This window comes from Callionymus lyra, chromosome 18, assembly GCF_982586985.1.
Source record: "Callionymus lyra chromosome 18, fCalLyr1.hap1.1, whole genome shotgun sequence".
NCBI classification, from domain to species: Eukaryota; Metazoa; Chordata; class Actinopteri; order Syngnathiformes; family Callionymidae; genus Callionymus; species Callionymus lyra.
The window spans coordinates 19,715,324-19,737,632 of NC_141835.1; the positions used below are offsets into that span (position 1 = coordinate 19,715,324).

The 22,309-nt window shown below is 38.7% G+C and overlaps 1 protein-coding gene across 1 annotated transcript in view; it reads right to left on the reverse strand.

Moving 5' to 3' along the window:
* babam2 (BRISC and BRCA1 A complex member 2) overlaps positions 1–22,309 on the reverse strand; it is a 58,182-nt gene that overhangs the window by 22,669 nt on the left and 13,204 nt on the right. The window contains exons 5-6 of the mRNA XM_087780213.1: positions 20,263–20,457; positions 20,049–20,123 (exon numbers count right to left, since the gene is read on the reverse strand). Coding sequence (XP_087636339.1) covers positions 20,049–20,123; positions 20,263–20,457 — 270 coding nt within the window. The remainder of the gene's footprint in view (positions 1–20,048; positions 20,124–20,262; positions 20,458–22,309) is intronic.

A 22,309-nucleotide genomic window follows, 5' to 3' on the forward strand; every position in this document is an offset into this window, starting at 1 on the left:
ACGGAGTGACTCAACTGTTCAAGGACTGGATTTAAGAACGACGTTGCACGAGTGAATGTGGACATCAAGGTTAGAGGGTGCCTGCGAGTCAAACGCTTTCACGTGGCCACCAAGCCTCGTCTTCCATTCCCCTGACTCTTTGAGACAAACGGCCGCCTGGATGCACAAACGCACGCACACACGGAGGCGGACCCCCCGTTTCTTATGTCCGTCCTTATGTCTCCTGCTGCCCGGGCCGCTGGCGTCTCCTCTGTGTCACATGTGACAGGTTGGAGATGTGACAGCTGTCCTTATGCCAGGCCAAGTCTGGCTAAAGTCACAACACACACACACACACAGGCGTACACAAATGTGGCACAGGGGCTCGACTGCAGGCCTTGTGCGGAGTAGGTAAGGGCAAGCTGTCCGCCTTCTTCACCCAACTTTAAATGTCATGCCCAATGTAATGGGGCGGTTTGACAGACAGCAGGGTTGTTTTGCGAGGACATGTCCAGCACCTTAAAGAGTTTTGTTCAAGAACTGGATGCTGAAGAGGAAAATAATAAAAATCTGACATGTCAATCAGCCACAAATTGATAAAAGCAGAGTTTCCCAGATTCTAAAGGACATAAGAAGGCTCCTAAGAAGGGTTCGGCTATGACAGAGCGCTAAGATACTTGTTTCATAGACGCGCTCTTATGAGAACCTTAGCTGAAAAAGCTTCGGAAGAAGCTCTTAGATGACATGTTTTCTCAACAGGGTTTTTACGTGTAGTTGTTAGAAAGCCCATACGTTTTATACATTTGATTTGGTTTATTGGAGTCGAAACCGTTTATTGCTTTTTCTCATTTCATTTTAAAATTCCTACGCCCTTGAATGCATCATTCACGTATGACGATCAGTGCAACTAAAATTGAGGCATGATTCTCCGGGTCTTATATGAGTAGCATTTGGTTGCTAAGAAGGCTGTGAAGAGTAGAGCAGATCGATATCACATGTCCTACAATTTTTCCTTTTTAAATCAAAGACTTCCTGATCACTTATTCTACGCTCAGAGCTGTAAATCCTGCCAGATTATATTTCAGAGCCACAAGCCTCCATCAGGTATACAACATGTTTCTTTTTTTAAATGACTTGGACATTTTGCTGGAAGGGAATCTGGCAACGAATGAAGGTGTGAAAAAGCAAACTCTGCTCAAGTCCTGTAAATATGCCAACATGTATTAGCTTTGGACAGAAAAAAAGAAACTTATTGAATATGAAAATTAATCATCATTTACAGCATTTAATCAAAGATAGTAAGATTGAAAATGATTGATGTACTTCCAAATGTTACCTCTAGAAAGAAATGTATGGCCATTATTAAATAATCTTAGACATTAGATGGAAATACTATGGAAGTGTGTTATATTAATGGTGGATAACTGGTGATATCCCTACAAAAACTTAAATGTATTCAATACAGTGGTCGCTGAGATGGCTCTAGCTTAATAAACTACAAATGTGTCATAATATTATCATCATCAAGATTAAGAACTGGCATGTTTTCAAGCAGCAACCAAAATGGAATCGTGGTCTACAGTGTAAGATAAATGAGTGAGAAGTCAACACGCTATATTTCACAATTATTTAAATAGATGTTAACGTGAAAACTGTTAAGAAAAGTCGACTTGTTTGACGGGCTAAATTGTGCGTTTGTGTCAGCTCTTTCATATGTTTGACAGGGACGTACGCCACAACAACCTCGGGGTAAGAAGCATGAGGTCAAGGTGGCAGCTGCCAAAATGTCTCATTGCGTGACATGAAATGTTCTGATTGAGAAAGGGAGCGAAGCACATTATTCCTAATGATGTGGTACTGTCGCTGCTTGTGGGGAGGGGATGAGTCGGGCTGCGGTGAACTCAAGGGGCCATGACGATCCCGCTCCTTCCACCTCAAACTACACAACATGTAATCACAAGTCCACGCAACCCAAATGGCACTTATGTCCACAAGGACCTGATGTCCTCTCCTTGAAACACGCCCCTTTGCGTGCAGATCTCTCTTTTTTTTCCAGACTTTTCCAATTTAGGCGAGTCTACGTTGGTAGATGATTAACACCGTGTCATTACATGTTTGTACCCCGTGACTGCTTAATATTGTCACCACGACAATAGACACCAGTTTAGAGAGCACATTTACTCCACCTGGAAACAAAAAGGTAAGATTCGGACTAAACAATGCCTGGTTGCTATAGTCTAAGCCGAGGGTGTGTTATCTGTCGCACATGTAAACTCATAATCGTTCACCATCAGACAAGCTCATCAGATAATCCTTTAATGTTCTCAGCTTAAGGCTGGCACGGCTTGTTAACGCTCACTTTAATGGGAACCAGAATGATTTCACTCAAAGCACTAGAGCGCAACAAGTTGCTGAAGGTATTTTTTTTTATAAAAGCGATTAATGAAGCTCAGAAGATGCATTATGATCTCAAGTCGGTTGTGCAAGACGATGGCACCACTCGATAAAAACACATCAGGGTCATCAAAATCGCTGCAGGGCTTTGCTAAAAGGGGTGTAAGAAAATATAAATATAACGATATATCGCAATATTTTTTATTCCCGATACTGTAACGATATTCAGAGGAGAGAGACTTTCAGTCAACGTATGAAAGTCAACAATAACAAACAGTCGATAGAGATTTTGTGTTTAATACTTGATAAATAAAGGCTGAGTTCTGTGTCTGACGTCAGTGGACGCTACGCTAAATTTAACTTCCACAAACTTCATAACGAACAATGACGACACAAGGCTCCTAAGCTTTGGAACGATCTTCCTCTGCGCTTGATGGAGTCTACTGACTCCTTTAAGAAACATTTTAAGACATTTTTATTCGTGCAGGCTTTTCCCTGATTCTCTGAGACTCCTGTGTTTGTCTTATTTGTCCTAATCTTTTAAAGTATATAATTTATTGGGTATTGTTTTGATTGTTTAAGTGCTTTGTGACCCTGGTCTGGAAAAGAGTTCTACAAATATAAATTACTTACTTACTTACTTACAAAAATACATTTAACAAGTTTAGTTTAGTCATAACACCGTAAATGCTCTACAAAATTACTTTTAAACAAAGGTTAAATATGTATTGGTGATGTTTGGGCTCATTTTGGCTTTAAAACAGTTTAAAGTAAAAAAAAAAAAAGGAACACGGAAAGATACTGGATATTGCATGTTGATCAAGGTTGTTTGAGACTGTTAATCGGTTCATTGTGCATTGTTAATATAAGTTTGTATTTAGTTTTTCTTTTAAAATCGCAATATATTGCATTATATTGTATCGTTACACAGGTATCGTGATACGTATCGTATGGCCAGGTTCTTGCCAATACACAGCCCTAATCGCTAACTTATTCAAGTTTATCAATGACCCTATCGAGCCTGAGAAACAAAATCAACTGACTACTAATGTCTGAGATTCACTGCCAAAGACATCTAGCTCAAATTGCTGTTATACAGTATATGACTCTTTCATATACAATAGGCACTTGGTAAAACAAAACAAAAAAATCATATTAACAAAAAGACTTGTGTGACACTATTTCTTTGGTCAATGGGAGTATTGATTATTTAATTGGATTAAAACAGTTTTGTTACTTCCTGGTTTGACAACGCACATGAATTTCACCCCAACAAAAGGTCGAGGCTACGAGTAACGTTGTCGCTGATTGTCTTTAATGTGTTAAAAGTGAACTTGTAAATGTACAAAAGGTGAACGTTGAAATGTATTGATTAACCTTAGTTTAAAACAAAATGCTATGGGACACATTTCAGCCAATCAGTAGCGTCATTGTAGCCTGGACACATTCGGTTGTGTTGATAGTAAAGTGTCAAAAAAACGTTTTTTATTAATATAAATGTTGTGTGTGTTGTACAAAGGCCCATCCAAGTTTCTATGACTCACAAAAACTGTTTTAAAAAGACTTTTACGTTTGCAATGTGTGACATCGTCACGCATGACTGATATACTTGGATGATAGACACTGCCCCTACCCGAATACAGATTTAATAGAGAATAGGAAATCCTGGTTAAAGCTCAAAGTAAGTTAAATAAATCACAATAAAAGACAGAGTGTAATATTGACTTGGCAGCAATTGTGTTTCAAATACCATTTCTATACAGGGACTGGTAGCGTTCAAGTGTAAATGTCAACCTCCCTCAGAACTGAAAAATAGAACAAGTTAACACAAACTGGAAACCATCCAAGACGTATGCATTCTATATACAACGTCCTGCCAGATTCTTGAAGCACTGCAGGGGATCGGAAGCACGTACAGTCGAGCGAGCTGATCATATTTCACAGACTCATGTATGACTGTGTCCAAGTGTCTCTAACAGTGTGTCACTGATGGCATGTCGCGGCCTTCATTGTGCTACGTGTGAGTTCAAAGTGTGCGAAGTTCGGGCTTCAAGCCACAAGGGTGACTCAAGTATGTTTGTTTGCATGACAACCCCGTCATGCTTACGTATTTGGAGAAATGAATGGATGACCTGTTGTATGGTCATGATGATGACACACCGAAGAATGGCCATCTGACTCTAATAGCTGGTTCATGTGACTAAGTGAGGAGTGAAAAAGCAGCTGATCCAAATATCTAATCGCCAACATGTCAAATATGGAAAAAGGAATAGTTGATTTAGCAAAACACACTGAGAAAAATATGTCTAAATACTTGACTTAAAGCTTGAGGCTTTGCAGTCTGCTGTGGTTATTGTGGCATTTTCTGGGGTGATAATTGTAATTGCATTAATATTGCTTGACTGCTGATGTTGCAGGGTGTTTCTGCCCCATTGCACGGTTAATTGAGACAATTTGGGTCTTTTTTCTTTACTGTATTTGAGTCCAATTTGATGTATATTTGTCGACTTCAAAGAACCTCATATTCAACATTAACTTTCTATTGACACAGAAAAATGTGATGCACAAATATCCACTCAACCATATTGAAGCCTTTCAGTGGACGTTTCCTGTCAAAAGACGGAAACTATAAATGATATTCACATGGACGCACTGAAAACATACAGCGGCCACTGAAGTTAATGTAGCGATGTAATGTCTGAAAATAGTGCTCAGATGGACAAATCACAGATCAACAAGACTACAAATGACGTGAGAAAAACAAAAGATAAAATAATACATATGAGCAATATATAGATAGCATCCAACATGATGTAGAGCACAAGGCTGAAAGTAGGCCAGATGGAAGTAATTCCAAGGAGATAGAAAAGTGTGCATGTGTGTGTGTGTTGCGGAGGGTGGGGGCGCTCTCCTGAGACCACGATGCTGAAAACCGCTGATTCTCTACAGGGAGTACATGCAGGTGGGTGGGAATCCTTGTTGGGAAATAATGTGTGGGTGTTTAAATGTGAGTGCGGAGTGCGGGGGCACGATCGGAAATTGCGATCGCCAGGGGACACTGAAGAGAGTCCATGACCTTTGGTATCAGGGTGTTATGCTGGGGTCAGCGGAGCATCAGAGAGTGGGATTCAAGCATCTTGCTCACTTGTCACCCGTCCTGAGGCTGTGATTTCTCTTTAACCGCACTACTCCTCTGAGGTGTCCGCCTTCATGATCTTTTGACATTTACTTCCTCTCTTCAAAAATGAAGTTGCCTACATCTTTAGACTTCTTGTGACATCTGTTCCTCATAAGCAGAATCTCCTGCATTATAATGCTGCTATATCAGACTGCTATAGTGAGACAACTTGAGCCTAAACCTAGACTCATTTTCACGAGCTGTGTTTACACTCTACACTAAAATCAGAACTGAAAATGACAATGTATTTTCGGAATTAAATGATCTGACCCAGCACTTCCAAAATGAATCACCCAATACGATCGTGTATTTTCGTCTGGGCTGATTTTGTGTCACTGCACATGTTAACCTCACATGACGTGATGTATTTCCTTTACTTCATGACTTAATGGAGTACTGAAATAAAAGCACATTACCCAACCTTTATACTTCAAAACCAACTCAGCTCAAAGTTATGACTAATTTTGACAATATTAAAGTAATTAGGACTTTAAGGTGGTAGGAAATGTTTCTTCTTCTTGAGGCTATTTTCGATCATTGTGACAAGACTGCGCATGTCAGAATAGTTGATATAATTTCATGTTTGAAACACAAGTAAGAGCATCTGAGCTGGACTAACATCTTTTTTGAAAACAGAAAATGTGTAATCTTCTAACACATTTATAGATCTTTGTAAACATCCTCATGTAATCAAGCCTAGTGATAGACTTACTAGGACAATGGATGTCTTTTGACTAATCAACAAAAAGAGTGGTTGCTTACTACAGTGTAATAGTGTTATATTGAAGTAGACTTGCTAAAGTGTACTACATTTGGAAGCTTGCTCACTAATAAAAATATGCTATCTGGTTTCTAATACTTGTATAGCACTTACAAGAAACCCATGGGAATACAAGGTGCTATAGATAAAAGTAAAATAAATAGTACATTAAATAAAATAAAAAGTCATAACAGATAATTAAGATCATTAGGTGGTAGTAAAAAAGCCAAATAATAAAACTAGTTTGTAAAATGACTATTGAAGACTAGTTTAAAGAAGTTAAAGGTAATTATGTTGGGCTTTCACCATGTTTGCTCAAACTAAAAAAGTTATGGATAATAAAAGAACCTTTATACGCAGGAACTCTTCCCCAAGAAAATGAGCTCCTTCTAACACATACCCGCACACATGCATATACACACACACTGCAGTTTGTTAATTGGTAATCCATTACATCATTAACATTCCTGCCAAAGGAGTTCACATACAGTGCAGTTGGTCCAAGATGAAACGTGGTAGCTGCATCAAGAAATACCAGCAAAATTCCAGTTCATCAAGAAGGTGTTCCGTTTGTATATTGGGTGAATTAGAGGTACACTTTAATTCAGGTACACTTTAACTCACCCAATACTTTATTTAATTTTGTCTGCTGAAAATGTACACTGTCATATGATGATGCAGAAGCATCTGAATAAACCATAAGTGTCAAAGTATTGCCCACAATTAAATTACATTTGGCCCCCAAGGCGATACCAAATAACCACTAGAGACGGCCCATCGGTATTAAAGAGCACATGTACCATTGACCTCAGAGTCACACCTAAAGCTGTCAGGGGGTGAAGTTATTTTTTGCTGTATGGAAAATAGCACCAATAAAAATGCTACAGATGACTCACACAAAAAGCAGAGGCTCTGTTTTCCACAATCTTCTTGAACGCAGCTAATTTAGGATTGTTTTACATTTTTCACAGTCACTTCCTGGGACACTGGCAAGTGAATAGGCAGTAAATGTACACAATAAAACACTGTTCAACATCTTAATATCTGATTTGATCTCAGTATACTGTAGATTAGTTGTAGCAAATTGAGCTACAACCGGAGTTGTCTTATTGCACATTTCTTTCTAGTCTGAAGCATGGGTTTAAATGATTGGACATTAGTTGGAAGATATTATTATAAATTGTATATTTTTGTGATTTTATTTTGTAAATGTTCCATTAGCATGTGGAAAAAGATAATCCTGATAAATACAAACTGAAAGAAGGCTACACGCAGCTGTCTTTGTTCCTGGATCAGCGACATCCATGAGAAGTTTCAGTCTGGCTTCCGTAAACATTACTCTACGGAGACAGCTTTATTGAAAGTGTCCAGTGACATCATGTTGTCGGCTGACTCTGGTAAATTCACTGTTCTGGTTCTCTTGGATCTGTCCTCAGCCTTTGACACAGTTGATCACCAGATCCTGCTGAGAAGACTGAGGGTTGAAGTGGGACTGTCTGGGTCTGTGTTAGAATGGTTCTCATCTTACCTTTCTGGGCGCAGTTTTAGTGTATCTGCCAATCAAATGAGGTCTGAATCGGCAGATCTGTTGTGTGGAGTCCCTCAAGGTTCTGTTCTGGGTCCTTTATTGTTTTTGCTGTACTTGATTCCCCTCGGTAAAATCATTCAGAGATTTCCAGATGTTTCTTATCACATTTTTGCTGATGACATCCAGCTCTACTGCTCTTTTGATCCAACTGAGCCCCAGAGGCTGAACAGCTTAGTCAATTGTTTGCTAGAAATCAAACAATGGCTGAGTGAAAACACTCTACAGCTAAATGTGGACAAAACTGAAACACTGGTGATTGCTCCTGATGATAAGGTTCCAGGGTTGAGTCAGTACTTGGGTGACTTAGGTAAGTCTGTGAAACTGAGCCTGAGAAACCTGGGTGTTGTATTTGATAAAGACATGTCTCTTGTTCAACACTGCAGAAAACTGACCAGAAACTGTTTCCTTCAACTGAGAAAAATCTCTAAACTTAGGAAAATGTTGTCACAACATGATCTGGAGCTTATTATCCATGCTTTTGTTTCTTCTCGTCTGGACTATTGTAACAGTTTGTTTTCATGTCTTAACAAAAAGGAGCTGTCTCGCCTGCAGTTGATTCAGAACTCTGCAGCGAGAATTCTAACACGCTCAAGTAGAAGAACTCACATTTCTCCGATCCTTAAAACTCTTCACTGGCTTCCAGTTTCTTTCAGGATCAACTTCAAAATTCTGGTTCTTACTTTCAGAGCTATTCATGGTCAGGCTCCTCCTTACATTACTGATCTGATCCAGCCTTACACCCCAGCTCGGGCTCTGAGGTCTGTGGATCAGAATCTACTTATGGTTCCACGCACACGGCTCAAGACCAGAGGAGAGAAATCCTTCCAGGCTGTTGCTCCTAAGCTTTGGAACGATCTTCCTCTCTCTTTGCGCTTGATGGAGTCTACTGACTCCTTTAAGAAACATCTTAAGACGTTTCTATTTGTTCAGGCTTTTCCTTGATTTTCTGGAACTCCTGTGTTGTTCTCAGTATTATCTTGATCTTTAAAGTATATACTTTTTTGAGTATTGTTTTGATTGTTTAAGCGCTTTGTGACCCTGGTCTGGAAAAGCGCTATATAAATAAATATTACTTACTTACTTACATATAAAGAATTTTTTTTATTGAAATCAGATTGGCAAAATGAATGCTATGCTGTTTTCATTTTTCTTAAAAAAAAATTATTTGGATGTGTGCATTATTTAAAGTTATATGAACCTATCAATCATACCTTTGCTTATTCTATTTTTAAACTTTTTAAAGCCCATATTTTCAATTGAGATCAATGTTGGCATTTCACCATTCAAGTTTTACATTTAGGACCACTTACAAATTCTTGATTTATTAACAGTTATTCAATAAAACATTGTATATTTCTTCCAGATGAAACATTCAACGTAAACATGCTCCCTCACTGCATGAGCGCATGACATCATAAGACATACGAGTGACTCAGTTTGTAGTTGTTTATCATGCACCAACACATATCTGTTAATCAGCGTCACAGGCGGGACTCACCGCATATGCTCCCACACCTATATATAAAGACGGCGTTGTCGGGTTATATGGCTGAGTTTACTTGAGTGTCACTAAGTAGACGTAGATGTGTATTGTTGTTATTCACATCCTGATGTAGCGGCGATCTTGATGTCCAAGCTACGAGGAGAATGCAGTCGCCTGGGGCTGTGGGCAAAACCGCCTTGACAACAGTCCGTCATCGCAGATGGAGATTGAACCCTCTGCTGACGACACTCGTGAACGGCCCTTCGGTCACATCTCAACTTCACCTGACACTGAAGCCATTAGCTCTCACCTACAAACAAACATCCAACAGACAATGTTTGCTCACAATTAGCACGGCAGGTGGCTTTTCAACCACGGAGCACCGCAGGAGGTGAAGATAAGTAAACTTGTGCAAATTAAATATCTCATTACATTTCCATAAACGCTTGGTGTAGTTGAGTTACTTAAATATTGTCAGGAGTGATGTATATTTGTTCAAACAAAATAACACATCGTCTAAGAATTATACCAATATTTGTGAGCTTGTGTGGAAATGCAATTGTGCGAACTTACAGGCTTAAATAATGAATAAACACAATCACCAACAAAAAATTGCATTTTAATTGATTACTGAGAAGAATCAATGAACCAGATAATGTATAAGAAAATGGACTGTGATAAATTACTTGATTTAAAAAATGTTTATTTAAAAAAAAAAAGTTTATACATAGCTTTATGGTTTATTTTTGGTGAGTCTGGTCAGCCTGTGTGCCGAGTACCCACAGTTTGCAGTGTTACGTGACAGCGCTAATGACTCAGCTTTCTGTAATTGTTCCGATGCACATGTTCAAATATTTACATTTGGGCGTGAAACTAACCATTAATTGATATTTTCCAGCTAACGGGTTTCTATTTTGGGGCATGAAACCAAAGTTGTGGTCTAAGTACCTGTCATCAGTCCTGATCCTGGTTTAGAGGGCTTGTCACAATGACTTGGCACAGTTTCACCAGCCTTTTGTTTTGTAATACAACTTAGCTCGAGTTTAGAAAAATTGATCCAGGAACTATACACTGAATATTGTACCTAACATGACTGCTTCTACGTTCATATTATGCCTTATGATGCAGAACCCTCAATGGAGAAGGAGCTAAGGAGCAGGACTCCATTGTTCTGGAGGTTTTTGGGTTCAGAGAAAGCTTCTTTTTGGCATTTTCTTCAACTTCTTCTTGGGCAGGGGTGGGAAATAACAGTTCCTCATGGGTTATTTTGTATACTGTGGCTGGGGTGAGGGGCCAGCAAGTCAAAAGATGACGATGGAATTGTTTTTCAAATGGGAAAGGGAAAAGAAATGCATAAGAAATACATAAAATAAATCTATACAAATAATAATAATCTTTACAAAAAAACCATCCAGAACAAAGAAGTAAGACAAGATGTATTTAGGGTTAATACAGCTATAAATACAAAACAAAATTGTAAGCAGTTACTCTCTAAAGCATAAATACTGGACAGGCTGCCCCAAATTCTTAGACAAGAGGAATAAGTAAGCCTGGATAGATTTCTTATTATTATTATTTATTAACATTTGAACCTTATTTTGACTTTGAATCCCCCCAGTAGTATGCATGTCTTAAAAAGTCCCCTGATGTCCACAAATGTGTAAGTTTCGGGTCATAATGTAGTTACAGCTGATGTTGTGGCCTGGGTTCAATGAGTTTATCCACTTATTCTTTGGTTATAGATGAATCTCAACAATCGTACCGTGACTATCTACATGTTTGCTGATATCTGTATCACATGTATTTTAACTTGCAGATCAAGAAAGCGTCACTCATCTTCATCACAAAGGCACGTGGCATTATAAACACAATCCCGGATGACTAACGCACACATTGATTCACTGGTGCTCTTTGATTTGGATCACTGTGCATCTGCACTCAGCCCTCTTCGTGACTGGCTCAGACAAGTTAAACGAGGGAAAAACAGTTGCTTTTAACTTTCTAATTTGGCACCAGATGTTGATGCACCTGGCAATAGATTATGAAAGACATAAATGAGAAATAGGGGGCTGACATTGTAGAACCACAACACAGAGAGCACTGTCTCTTGTCAGTGAACTGTGGATACGACCCGAACAGCAACAGGAATCTTGCATCTTTCGTTTGTCACGTATTCAACAAACATCTGCTGCTTATAAGTCATTAAATGTACTCAAGTATCAACCTGACCTTCACATAAACAAGAAGCATATTGACATATTTTCTGTTTTAATACTCATCAAGTGTCTATCGCCATGAGAATCAGGTGGAATTTGTAATGGGCGAGTCACATTAGTCAACAATACAACTGAAAAACCTCATGAAACACTTCCTTCTTATTTTGCAACTTAATATTTCAACTAGCTGTGTCAGCACAATTTCAACCCAAAAAGGAGTGAATGCCTCCACAGGGAACAAGAGTGTAACTACAAGACGTCAATGGTGAAGAAAAAAAACATTTTTGACAGCAGAATTTTGGACTTTAAATACTCACTTCCTATTTATTATGTTGCTGACATTTAAATTCATCTACAAGAGCGTAGCAAGCCATAATACTTCCACCATTTAAAAGCCACATAATTGTTTATCTGCGTGGAAGCATTGGCTGGCCTTTTCAGATTCCACTCGTAGACTGCATTAGTGAAGCCTAAACTGGCAATTACTTGACAATGTCTTTTGGGCAACTTGCATCCTCACTAAATGCCACGTCTCATTGCTGCAGAGACATGCCATCACTCAAAAACCTCATGGGATTTTGATTTAGACAAAAAAGCTTTTAGTAGAGAACAATTAAAGATATTTTCATTCACTTCATTATGCTTCATAAGAAAACATGAAGATGATCGAGCCCATCTTGGTTGCAGGCTTCTTGACACTTTTACTGGCTTCTCTCCGTATGGAGGAGCAGAAGTTCTACTTTGAGTCTCTCCTGAATGACAAAGGTCTTCACTTTATCTCAAAGGGAGAGTTTTTGAGCTTTGTCTTATGGCTCAACTCTTTCTCCACTCTAACAGATGATGCTAAAGACCACATGATTGAGTTCTCCTACTGCCATCCAATAATACTTTAAATACTGGGTTAAGTGGATAAAACAAAGGTAATGTCAAAACATTGTGATAGTCGAACTGATGGTGAGTAAGTAACATCATTACAAAAAGTACTCATCTGGAACTGTGTTCAAATATGAAAGTATCAATGTGTTCCCCTAAAAAGGGAGACATTATAACTTATAAAAAGAAGATTAATATCTCTTAGACCGCTTTGGTTTATGACATGAAAAATTTACAGACTCCCCTCCTACTTTCGAAAATAAGTGTATTGAAAGTTATTAAATTGATACAGGCAGAGTATGTTGTACTCCGGCATAATTGACAGATCAGATAAAACAATGAAAAGACAGCTGTATTTATAAAACAAGAGCACACGTTATGAAAACAGATTTAAAAAAAAAAAAAAGAGTCAAGGAGCAGCTTATTTGGGGTATTATGGGAGTAACCTGCAATTATTTTATAGTTCTTAAGATTCCTGAGCTCTTAGTCAGTGTTTACCGTGCGAGGGCATGGCAGGGCCACAAATTACACTTGCTCAGGCTTTAAATGCAGTCACGCACAGGCTCAAGCTTTCCCTTAGGAGGAGCAAACAGAGCAGAGTTACAAAGATGAAACGCTCATTATGAGCAGTGAAAAAAGGCTCACTTTGTTTGCTATGAAAAAAGTCACAGAAGTAATACATACGGGCCCGAAATGTTAATGTTTCTTGAGAATGTGTGTGTGCCTATGTCTCCTTTGTGGCATTGTGAAAGAGTATCTTTAGACCACCACTTCTCCAAAAGCTTAACGGTCAGACATCTGGGAACGTAAGCTCGGACAGAAAACCACAAGAACAGAAAACACATGGGTGTTTGAGGAGGACGCAACAAATGTGTGGCAACAGGAAAGACTAGGAGGTTACCAGGGTTTCTGCTGCAATCAGTTCGTGGTCAATAGATAGTGAGATAATAATTTATGGTTTGGACAGCAAATATGCTTTTGGCGAGGAAGAGGTTGATACATTTAATCAATTAGTTATTATGAATGACCTATAATGGTCGAACTCTTCTCATCTTTCACACAGCTTTCAGAAGTTGTTCTTGTTTTCAGAATATTTGTTTATGTTTTTGTTTGTTTAACTAACTTTTGGATATGACCGAGTTCCAAAGTGTTGACTTGTTGGTACCTTATAAACAATGTGTACACACTAGTAAATGTTTTTTTGTTATCAAAGAGTATTTTCATAAAGGTTCAATTAGGACACAAGTAATCAGATAGAACGTCAGAGAAAGTCACAGTAACGTACATCTTTAGATCTTTATTTATTTGTAAGCCTTTATAAACATCTTAAAAATAAATAAAATAAAGATGACTTTGATTGTGATATTGGTGTTTTGTATTATGCTTGCAGCCAACCCGTTTTTATTTTAAGGATGTGGTCAGCCCAGTGTGTCTATCATTGTTCAACAAGCATCTATTCAAGAAGATAATGGTCCAAAGTAATTAACCACATCTATTTGTATCATAGTTCCAGTTCTCACAGACTTTAACAGTGTCCAAGTTGAATGTTGAATAAGACACACCTTTTTAACTTCTGGAGCAAACCAAAAATACACTCGTAGGACAGATGAAACACAAACTGCTCCATGAACCAAACACTTTGCACTATATATACTTATTTTATTCATTCATATTTACTGTAACACACGCATACAAAGGACATCAAAGGTTGCATTATTGTGATCAAGTGAATATAAACAGTGCAACACCCACATGATGAAGACTCTGAATTAATCAAACGATGACCTCAAGCATTCAGCATATGTTCGATCCCCTTAACTTAAAGAAGTGACCTGAGGTTAAATCAACACCAAGGAAACTGACTTAGAAGAAGAAGATACAATTGAAAAGGCCAACGTTTAGCTGGGAGGTTAACTATGCAAATTGTATTTTAAAACTATATTTGTTAATGCCCTGGAGTGGTTCTCAGTATAGACAAGATCAGTAAACATCCCATCATGAATATTACTGGATCGGCAAGTGTAAATGAATAAAAAAAGCAGTTGGTATGTGTACAAGAAATGTTTACGGACACACCAATGTTACCTCGCAAAACAAAGAGGAAAAAAAAAAAGAATGATTTTGAATAACAAATTTAACCTGACACCCTTTTTCCTTTTAATGTTTGAATTATCAAAAGTATTTAAAAAACATGGCAAACATACATGTGTTCTAATGATTCTTATTGGTTTTAATTGACTTAAAATGAAGTACATCCTTTGAAATATGAAGAGATAACAGCGTCTGTGATGGTGACAAAACAAATGGAAAAGACAGAGTGAGACCCTCTGGCTCTGCTTCACTCTGACCCTCTCCTGTCAGCAGCTGCCTGCGGAGGTTTGGAGGTTAAAGACTGTGTGTGTGTGTGTGTGTGTATGTTTACGGTGAAAGAGGATTAACCCAGGACAGAAATAATTAGGGTAAAAATAATTAGATGCAAGCGCTTTTGCTGAAGCGTACTAAGGTGGTAAGGAGAAGGAATGGAGGATTTTGGGACGCCCAGAGCTGAAGGCAAACTTTTTTTTTGGTCTGTTCGGCAAGAGAAAACATTGACCAGAGTGAGACGAAACACTGCAGACCTGGATAATAAGTATTACATTTATAGATGTTTAATTGCAAACTTCGCCAAGCAGGGTATTTTTCAGGTATCATACAGGTCATGAAGAGGATAAACTAAAATATAAATTAAATCATTTTAACTATGATGTAGTTTAATTTATGTTAACCAATTAACAAATAACACAGAAGGTTCCGTCATATTATCTATACATATTGTGTAATATTTTATATAAAATGTGTGATAAAGTACATAAATAAAATTATTCTACAACTTCCCAAAATTAGAAAAACACATGCACGCACACAAAGACTTAAAATTAAAGTTAAATGAATTGAGATAAAAAAAAAATGTAAATGGAACAATCATCAGTTAAGGCTTTTATTTAATACAGATTACAAATGTGGACAATTTTCATTAGCGGGTGTGGCATATGAACCATTTGCAATTCAAAGTTAACCAGTTATGTTAAAAAAAAGTATATTTAAATCCAGTAATGCAATAAGATACTTGATGGTTCTGATGTGTCGCCATTAATTCGGAGTCTTGAAACTGATGTCGTGATACATGACAAAAAGTGGAATTTTTTAGATCAACGGGAGCCACTTGAGGATAGACACACAAACGCACCGAGTTGTTTTGGAGCTGAAGACATGGGTCAGCGCTTGACAGAAAGTCAAGTCAAGCGAGCACAGACGGATCAGCCGCACATGCTCGGTCATCCAACAGTGATCACAGGACATTTAGTGACGTACTGAATACAGGTGCAGACCTGCAGACAAAGGCAACTGTCCTCGGTGACTTTTGAGCGACTTATTATCATCTTTGTGGGTTTGTAGAGGATTTCTGGAACGTTATCATATATGAAGATCTTTTAAAACCAACATTTAAATATCTAGAATCCAGTGGAAATAGCATTTGACATGAAACAGCAGATTATGAGTCACAGATGTAGGTTTTGCTGAAGGATTTTTAAGAAGATTATAACCGAGCCGCAGTATAAGACAAGGATACGAGCCCTAAGAGGTCAAGCTACAAAACAAGCAAGCCCAAGAGGGCAACATGCCCTTTTAATGGAATAGAACGTCTGACATCCATCTGCCTGCATCCTCCATGTGCTCATCCTTCACCGAGAGAGGCCTTTTTAAAAATGGTGATTTTGATAAACAGATCAACAAGACTCCCTCCCCCCTCCTCCCTGAGGCCCGTGAATACGGGCAGGAAGGTAAACATGTCCACTGTGGTGAGCTCAGACCACGCGGTTGCTCCGCTCCAGGTAACAGTTGTCCTCCACAGCTCTGCGCCCATGAGCAACAGCTCAGCGGTTACTAGCATTGCAAGTAGCCCCGTGTCTAAACTGATTTCCGCCTCGGCACCCCCCCACCCCACCTATCCCTCTTCCTTCAGCAAGGGCAGTCTTGGTTTTGATGTGCAGGTGGATTGAAATCACAGTCAACCATCTGACCTTCTCCAGCACCTCATGACAGACTCTACCTGCAAACCTTGTTTATATCTCCCTGAAAAATCTTGAAATAAATATCTGCATGTTGCTAAGTATTCCTGGAAAAGAAGAAAGAAAGAAAGTTTTTTAAACCTACGTAGAAAACAGATGCATTCCTAGGATCTCCTAAGAGCTCATTACATCATAATATATATGTAAACTAATGAGGCAATTTAAGACTATATAAGTAAACCAGTACCATCAGAAGTAGAGTATTGATGGTTAAGATTAATGGTTAAATACTTTTTTTTTTTTAATGTAGTATTTTTTAATCAACAATTTGCTCAGTGTAAAATATAATTATAATTTATCATCCATATACAGTATATATATACATATATATACATATATATATATATATATATACATTTATTTTAGAGGTTTGCTACAAACTGATGCTTGAAAAATGGATATTCTAATTCAAAATAAATTAAATATTTTTCAATTGGTAGTCTTTTTATTTCAACATCTTTAAACAACATCAAAAAATATATATATATAATGTATAGTATATGAAAAAAAATAACATTTTTGCAATGTTGTAAACATAGCATAGGATTTGTTTGTGGTGTCAGTACAGAATAAAGGATAACAAACAAAATTATTAGCAGTAGAAAAAAATAACCATGAACAATGCAGTTATTGTGCGGTGCCTAAAATTGACTTATGTTTCTTCATGTTATGTTACTAATTTTCTGATGGCAATGATATACTAACATAGTCAACCACCTCAAGAGGACACCTGGGAAGTTTCAGGTCATTATAGTTATTGTGGTAGTTGTTAAGATATGAGAATCAAAGGACATTTGCAGTAACAATGACACAAAGTCAATTATTTTTGAGGACTCTCATGTTAATGTGACAGGCAGGAGAAAGTAAAGATGTCCTCAACACAATGATTTGCCTGATAAATGCATGACAAGTTGAGAAATAAAACCTAATTGCAGTGGCGGACACCTCTCTGTCTTCTGCATAATCCGCTAATGTGTAGGTGAATAAGACGAGCTGCAGCCGAGTCTATACTCTTCCTCTCTCCAGGTGATACCATGAATATAGTCGGAACAGCAGCAGGATCTTTATGAGGGGGTATAATGGAGTGTAGTATGACTACAAGATGAATTCACAGATGAGATTTTATAGATTTCCATCCAGACAATGTGTCGACACAGCTGCCACCGCGCTCCACTTAAAGTGTCAGTGTATTCAATGGAAACCTCCCAGAAAGCGACAGCACGCTTGCATTAAAAAGAAATATGTCACCAATAAAGCTGCCCTGAGGGGTGAGAGCCGAAACTTTCCCTCCTAAATTATTCCACTGTAACAAAACAATGTGGAGGACCAGAAATGCGGCTCAGAGATTTTGACTGAGGGAGGAAGAGACGCTGCTGCAGGTCTGCGAGACATGAGGACCTCAGCTGATGTGAGGCTGATGATGGTTGTTGTTTCCCTTATGTTTACCGTCATTTCCCTTCGCAAACAGAAGCCATGCTGGAAAAGGCCAGAGATCCAGAGCCTGCAGCAGTCGAGGACGGAGGGCGGCTGCGAAGCGACAGAGTGACAAGAGAGCTGGGGGGCGGTGGGGACAAATCTAGGATAAGATGACTGAGAGAGAGAGGAAGACGGAAAGAGCGACAGTGAGAGAGAGAGAGAGAGAGAGAGAGAGGGAGAGAGAGGGAGAGAGAAGGAGAGGCGACTCGGGCATAGCTGCCTGCAGACACCACGCGGCTCAGAACAGATCAGGAGTGACGGCTTGCTGATTAGTCAACTCACAGCCCTCAAGACCGAGTCTGCATGTACACACACGCAAACACACTATGGCCACATGATGGCCACCATTTAATTATTTTGCTTTGCCAAATAAAGGGAATAAAATACTTTTCCAATGTTCAAATCATCAAAGCTTCAAGATATGTTTTACATAAAATTGACCAAAGAAAGCAAAAAATATATAGCTAGAAAAAGTCATTTTCCTGTTGATCAGACACCTTTATTTACATCAAAACACTTTTAAGTGTAAAACAGAAAAGAAAAAACACAAAACACCGGAATACAGCAAAAACTTTACAGAATTCGGCAAATCCATCCACTCACATGAAAAGCAGGGGCCAAGTTTTGCATGGGCTCCACCCCGCAGCCCTTAAATAAGATTCAATTTTTTTGTCATTTGGTCAGGTCATTTCCCCTCAGGAAATCAGTTATTAAAGCAAAGCTCACCTGGTCAGTTAGAAAAATACAACACTGTTAAACAGACTATAACACTTTTAACTTATTTAATTATTTCACCACCAAAAAATCCCTCTGTGAAGAAAGGCTTCACCTGACACCATGAATGAAGAGAGGTTCATTATGCATGCTCGTAGTCCTGTTCTTCACTACACTAACTGCAAATCTAGTAGGCTATTCCACAATTCATTAGTTTAATCCTGCCATCTTGAAACTGCAAATCACTTTGTTTAATTGACAGCGGACTGATCTAATGAGTCTTTTTCGGCACTTTCACTCAACGAGGGAACAGCGCGGGGAATTGCACCAGACACTTTTGGTGAAAGTCCAGGATAATGTCACATCAAAGCGAACACATAACGTTTCTCAACAACAAAAATGCTCTGGAGCATATGACTATCATCAATCAAGTTCTAACTGGCATAGTAAAGTACTCGACAAATATATCTGAAGAATTCCACCTGCTTTATCAACTTTCACACATATGAAGACATGCAAGTGGCTGCGACGCACAGTCAATCAATAATCGGAGAAGGCTGCGGAAGTTCGACAATCCAGAGCAATCTGTCAGGTACACAATTACCGGTACCCAAGCACATTAGAATGTGGGATCAACCTAAAACGTGATGGCACACTAGACCAGTGGTTCTTAACCTTGTTGGAGGTACCGAACCCCACCAGTTTCATATGCGCATTCACCGAACCCCTCTTTAGTGAAAATTAAATATGTTTTTTTTTTAATTCAAGACATAGATATGTATATGATATGTTTCTGTATTCCCCGTCTAAAGTGTTCCTTTAGTTTTGCTGTTGCGAAACTAGAGTTGCTCAACTTGGCGTTGCAAATCAGGCAGATAGTACACTCACTCTCATCACATTCCGTGATACAAGTGAATCCATGTTGTACATATTCGTCCGACCACTTTCTTCTTTTTCCCAACATAGTTAGTATGGATTCAAATATTAACAAAGGAATCACACCACGTACTACCACGACATTTGCACATTGGCCAAACAGTGTAGCATGATCATCTGCAGCGCGGTGTGTCATCACGAATTTATACAATAATTCGGGTGTGTCCGGACCTCCACGGCGGAGGCTCTGCCGAACCCCTGAGACCGACTCACCGAACCCCTAGGGTTCGATCGAACCCAGGTTAAGAACCACTGCACTAGACCAAAGAAGAACCATTTGCTTTTTTTTAAACTCCTTTGGTCATTAAAATGATAAACCTTTTTGTAGCAGGTTCCTCTTACCTTTAGTAGATAAATGGGGATGTTACTGAAGTCAACAGGCAGTTTCAGAAGAAAGCGAGCCGAGAACTCTCCAGTCTGGAACAAAAGTCAGAATTATTCCCAATGGATTCAACGAATGTCATTCAGAACAACAGTTGTGAGATGATAAGAAATATATGGTCATCGGATCAGATGCTGCTTTGAAAGTGTTTTTGACAGGTTGTCCTTTTCTCACCCAGCTGTTCTTGTTTCCAGCATAGATCTCCATGTTGCGCCTGTAGCTCGGATCCTCCAGCAGACTGTCGTACTCAAAAAGCAGCCTGGAGCTTTCGCGGAGTCGCTGACATTGGTAGTGATGGTACTGCTGGATCAGCTCCTTCACCAGCTTCAGCAGACATTCGGGGTCTTCAGCATCCCACTCGACCAGATGCTAAGAGCAACACATGGAGCTGGTCAATACATATGCATGTGGACAATAGTTATGTCATAGTATGACAGCAGATACAGTAAGCCTGGTTGAACCAACTATGACAAGTCTTATATTCATAGCGGTAAACAGATATACTTGTAATCATTTATTTTGAACATGTGGTAAGATAGCAGTCTGAGGATATCATAACTCTTAATCACTTGAAAAATTTCTATTCAAACATCTATCTTTGAATGGAAAACTACAGAGTCCATTTGCCACATGCTCATAATTTATAATAGCATCTATTCTTTATACTATTAAATACTATCTAGAGGTTCACCATATACAGAAAAAAATGTGAGCGAGGGACGCTGCTATTTAACACAGCAGGGAATTCTCATTATACTGAAGAGGCAGACGAAAAAACAACTGTACATTGTTAGAAAGAGACCAAAATAACCTTGGTGAGCTTTACTCTCACTCTCTCAACCGGAAATTTTCGATTCAAGTACTGATACCGATACTGATACAGAAACGTAAACCGAATACCTTCACTTCATCACTGGTTTCCGAAAAGATAGATAAAATCTTGATTTTAACTTTCAAGATTCATACAAATTACTCCCCTAGCTGTTTTCTTACAGAAAAATGAGTAACATTTTTAGTGCAAAATAACACTTTTCACTAATCAATCCACCAATTAATAAGATTTGATCACATGTGGGTATTGAAACTTACCATAGAGGAAGCATGTTTCAATATTCTTTTTTTTTATTGATTATTCTTCTAGACTGGATGATTATTACTTTCCAAAGGAGGTTATGCTGTGGTCTGTGTTCATCCGTTTGTTAGCGAACACATTTTTAAGAAATCACAATAATAGCAAAAGGAGTTCAATTATTTTGTCCGAGTTCTTAAAATATCAAGTGGATCCACATAATATTTAAAGAATTTTGTTAGTCTCTGTTGAACCTAGAGCAACATAAGTGCAACTTATTTCTTTTGTTTACCGAGTGTCAAGCCAGTGTCTGAATAGCTGCTTCCAGCTAATGTCCAAATCTTCTAAAGGTATGTAACTAAATAAAAGTAGGGCAAGAATACTGGCAAATAATCTAAAAGTGTACAATCAATCTTAACTCGATGATGATGTATTACTATTAGGAGCATGAGAGTGAAACCCTTTAGTCATCCTGAAACTAAAATAAGAAAACATTCCAGAAATCCTGTTGACAACACTTAATAGCTGGAGCAACACACAACACAGGGATTCATCTTCAGGGGTCAGAGGTTCTGAGAAAGTCTTAATAATCATTACAAAAGGTGTCGGCAACCGGATGTCTCCGACTTGTACTAGCTTGTCTTCTCAACTGCCAGTCTGTCTCTCTGTTTGTCCGTCTGTCTGGGGGCCGGGGCAGAGAAAGCTCTCATTGTTCCACAGCGACTCACATCCCTCGCAAAGACAAGGGAAGGCTAAACAGAGATGGTGACCTCATCGTCCTGATCCATGAGCGGTTACCAGCAATGTTGGGATTCCCGAAATTAGCAGATGATGCAAACAAGGATGGGCATTGTCCAAAAGAGGCAATTGTTGCCGCGAGCCGAAACTGAGGCGGGACTGTGGAAGTGCTGTGTCAGGATAGTGACAGGGAATATCAGTGAAACTTCTCTGAAGAGGAGGAGGAGGAGGAAGAGGAGGAAGATAGGGAGGAGGGATCAGGAGTTGTAGGAGCCCGAGACGAAAAATAAATGTGGCGGCATTAGATAATGAAAGATCAAGTCTGTGAGAGCAGAATCCTTTTGGCAAAATGTTTGTGATACTAATGTATTTTACATGTTTTCATTTGGATTGTGACTTTGTGTTCTTTTTCCA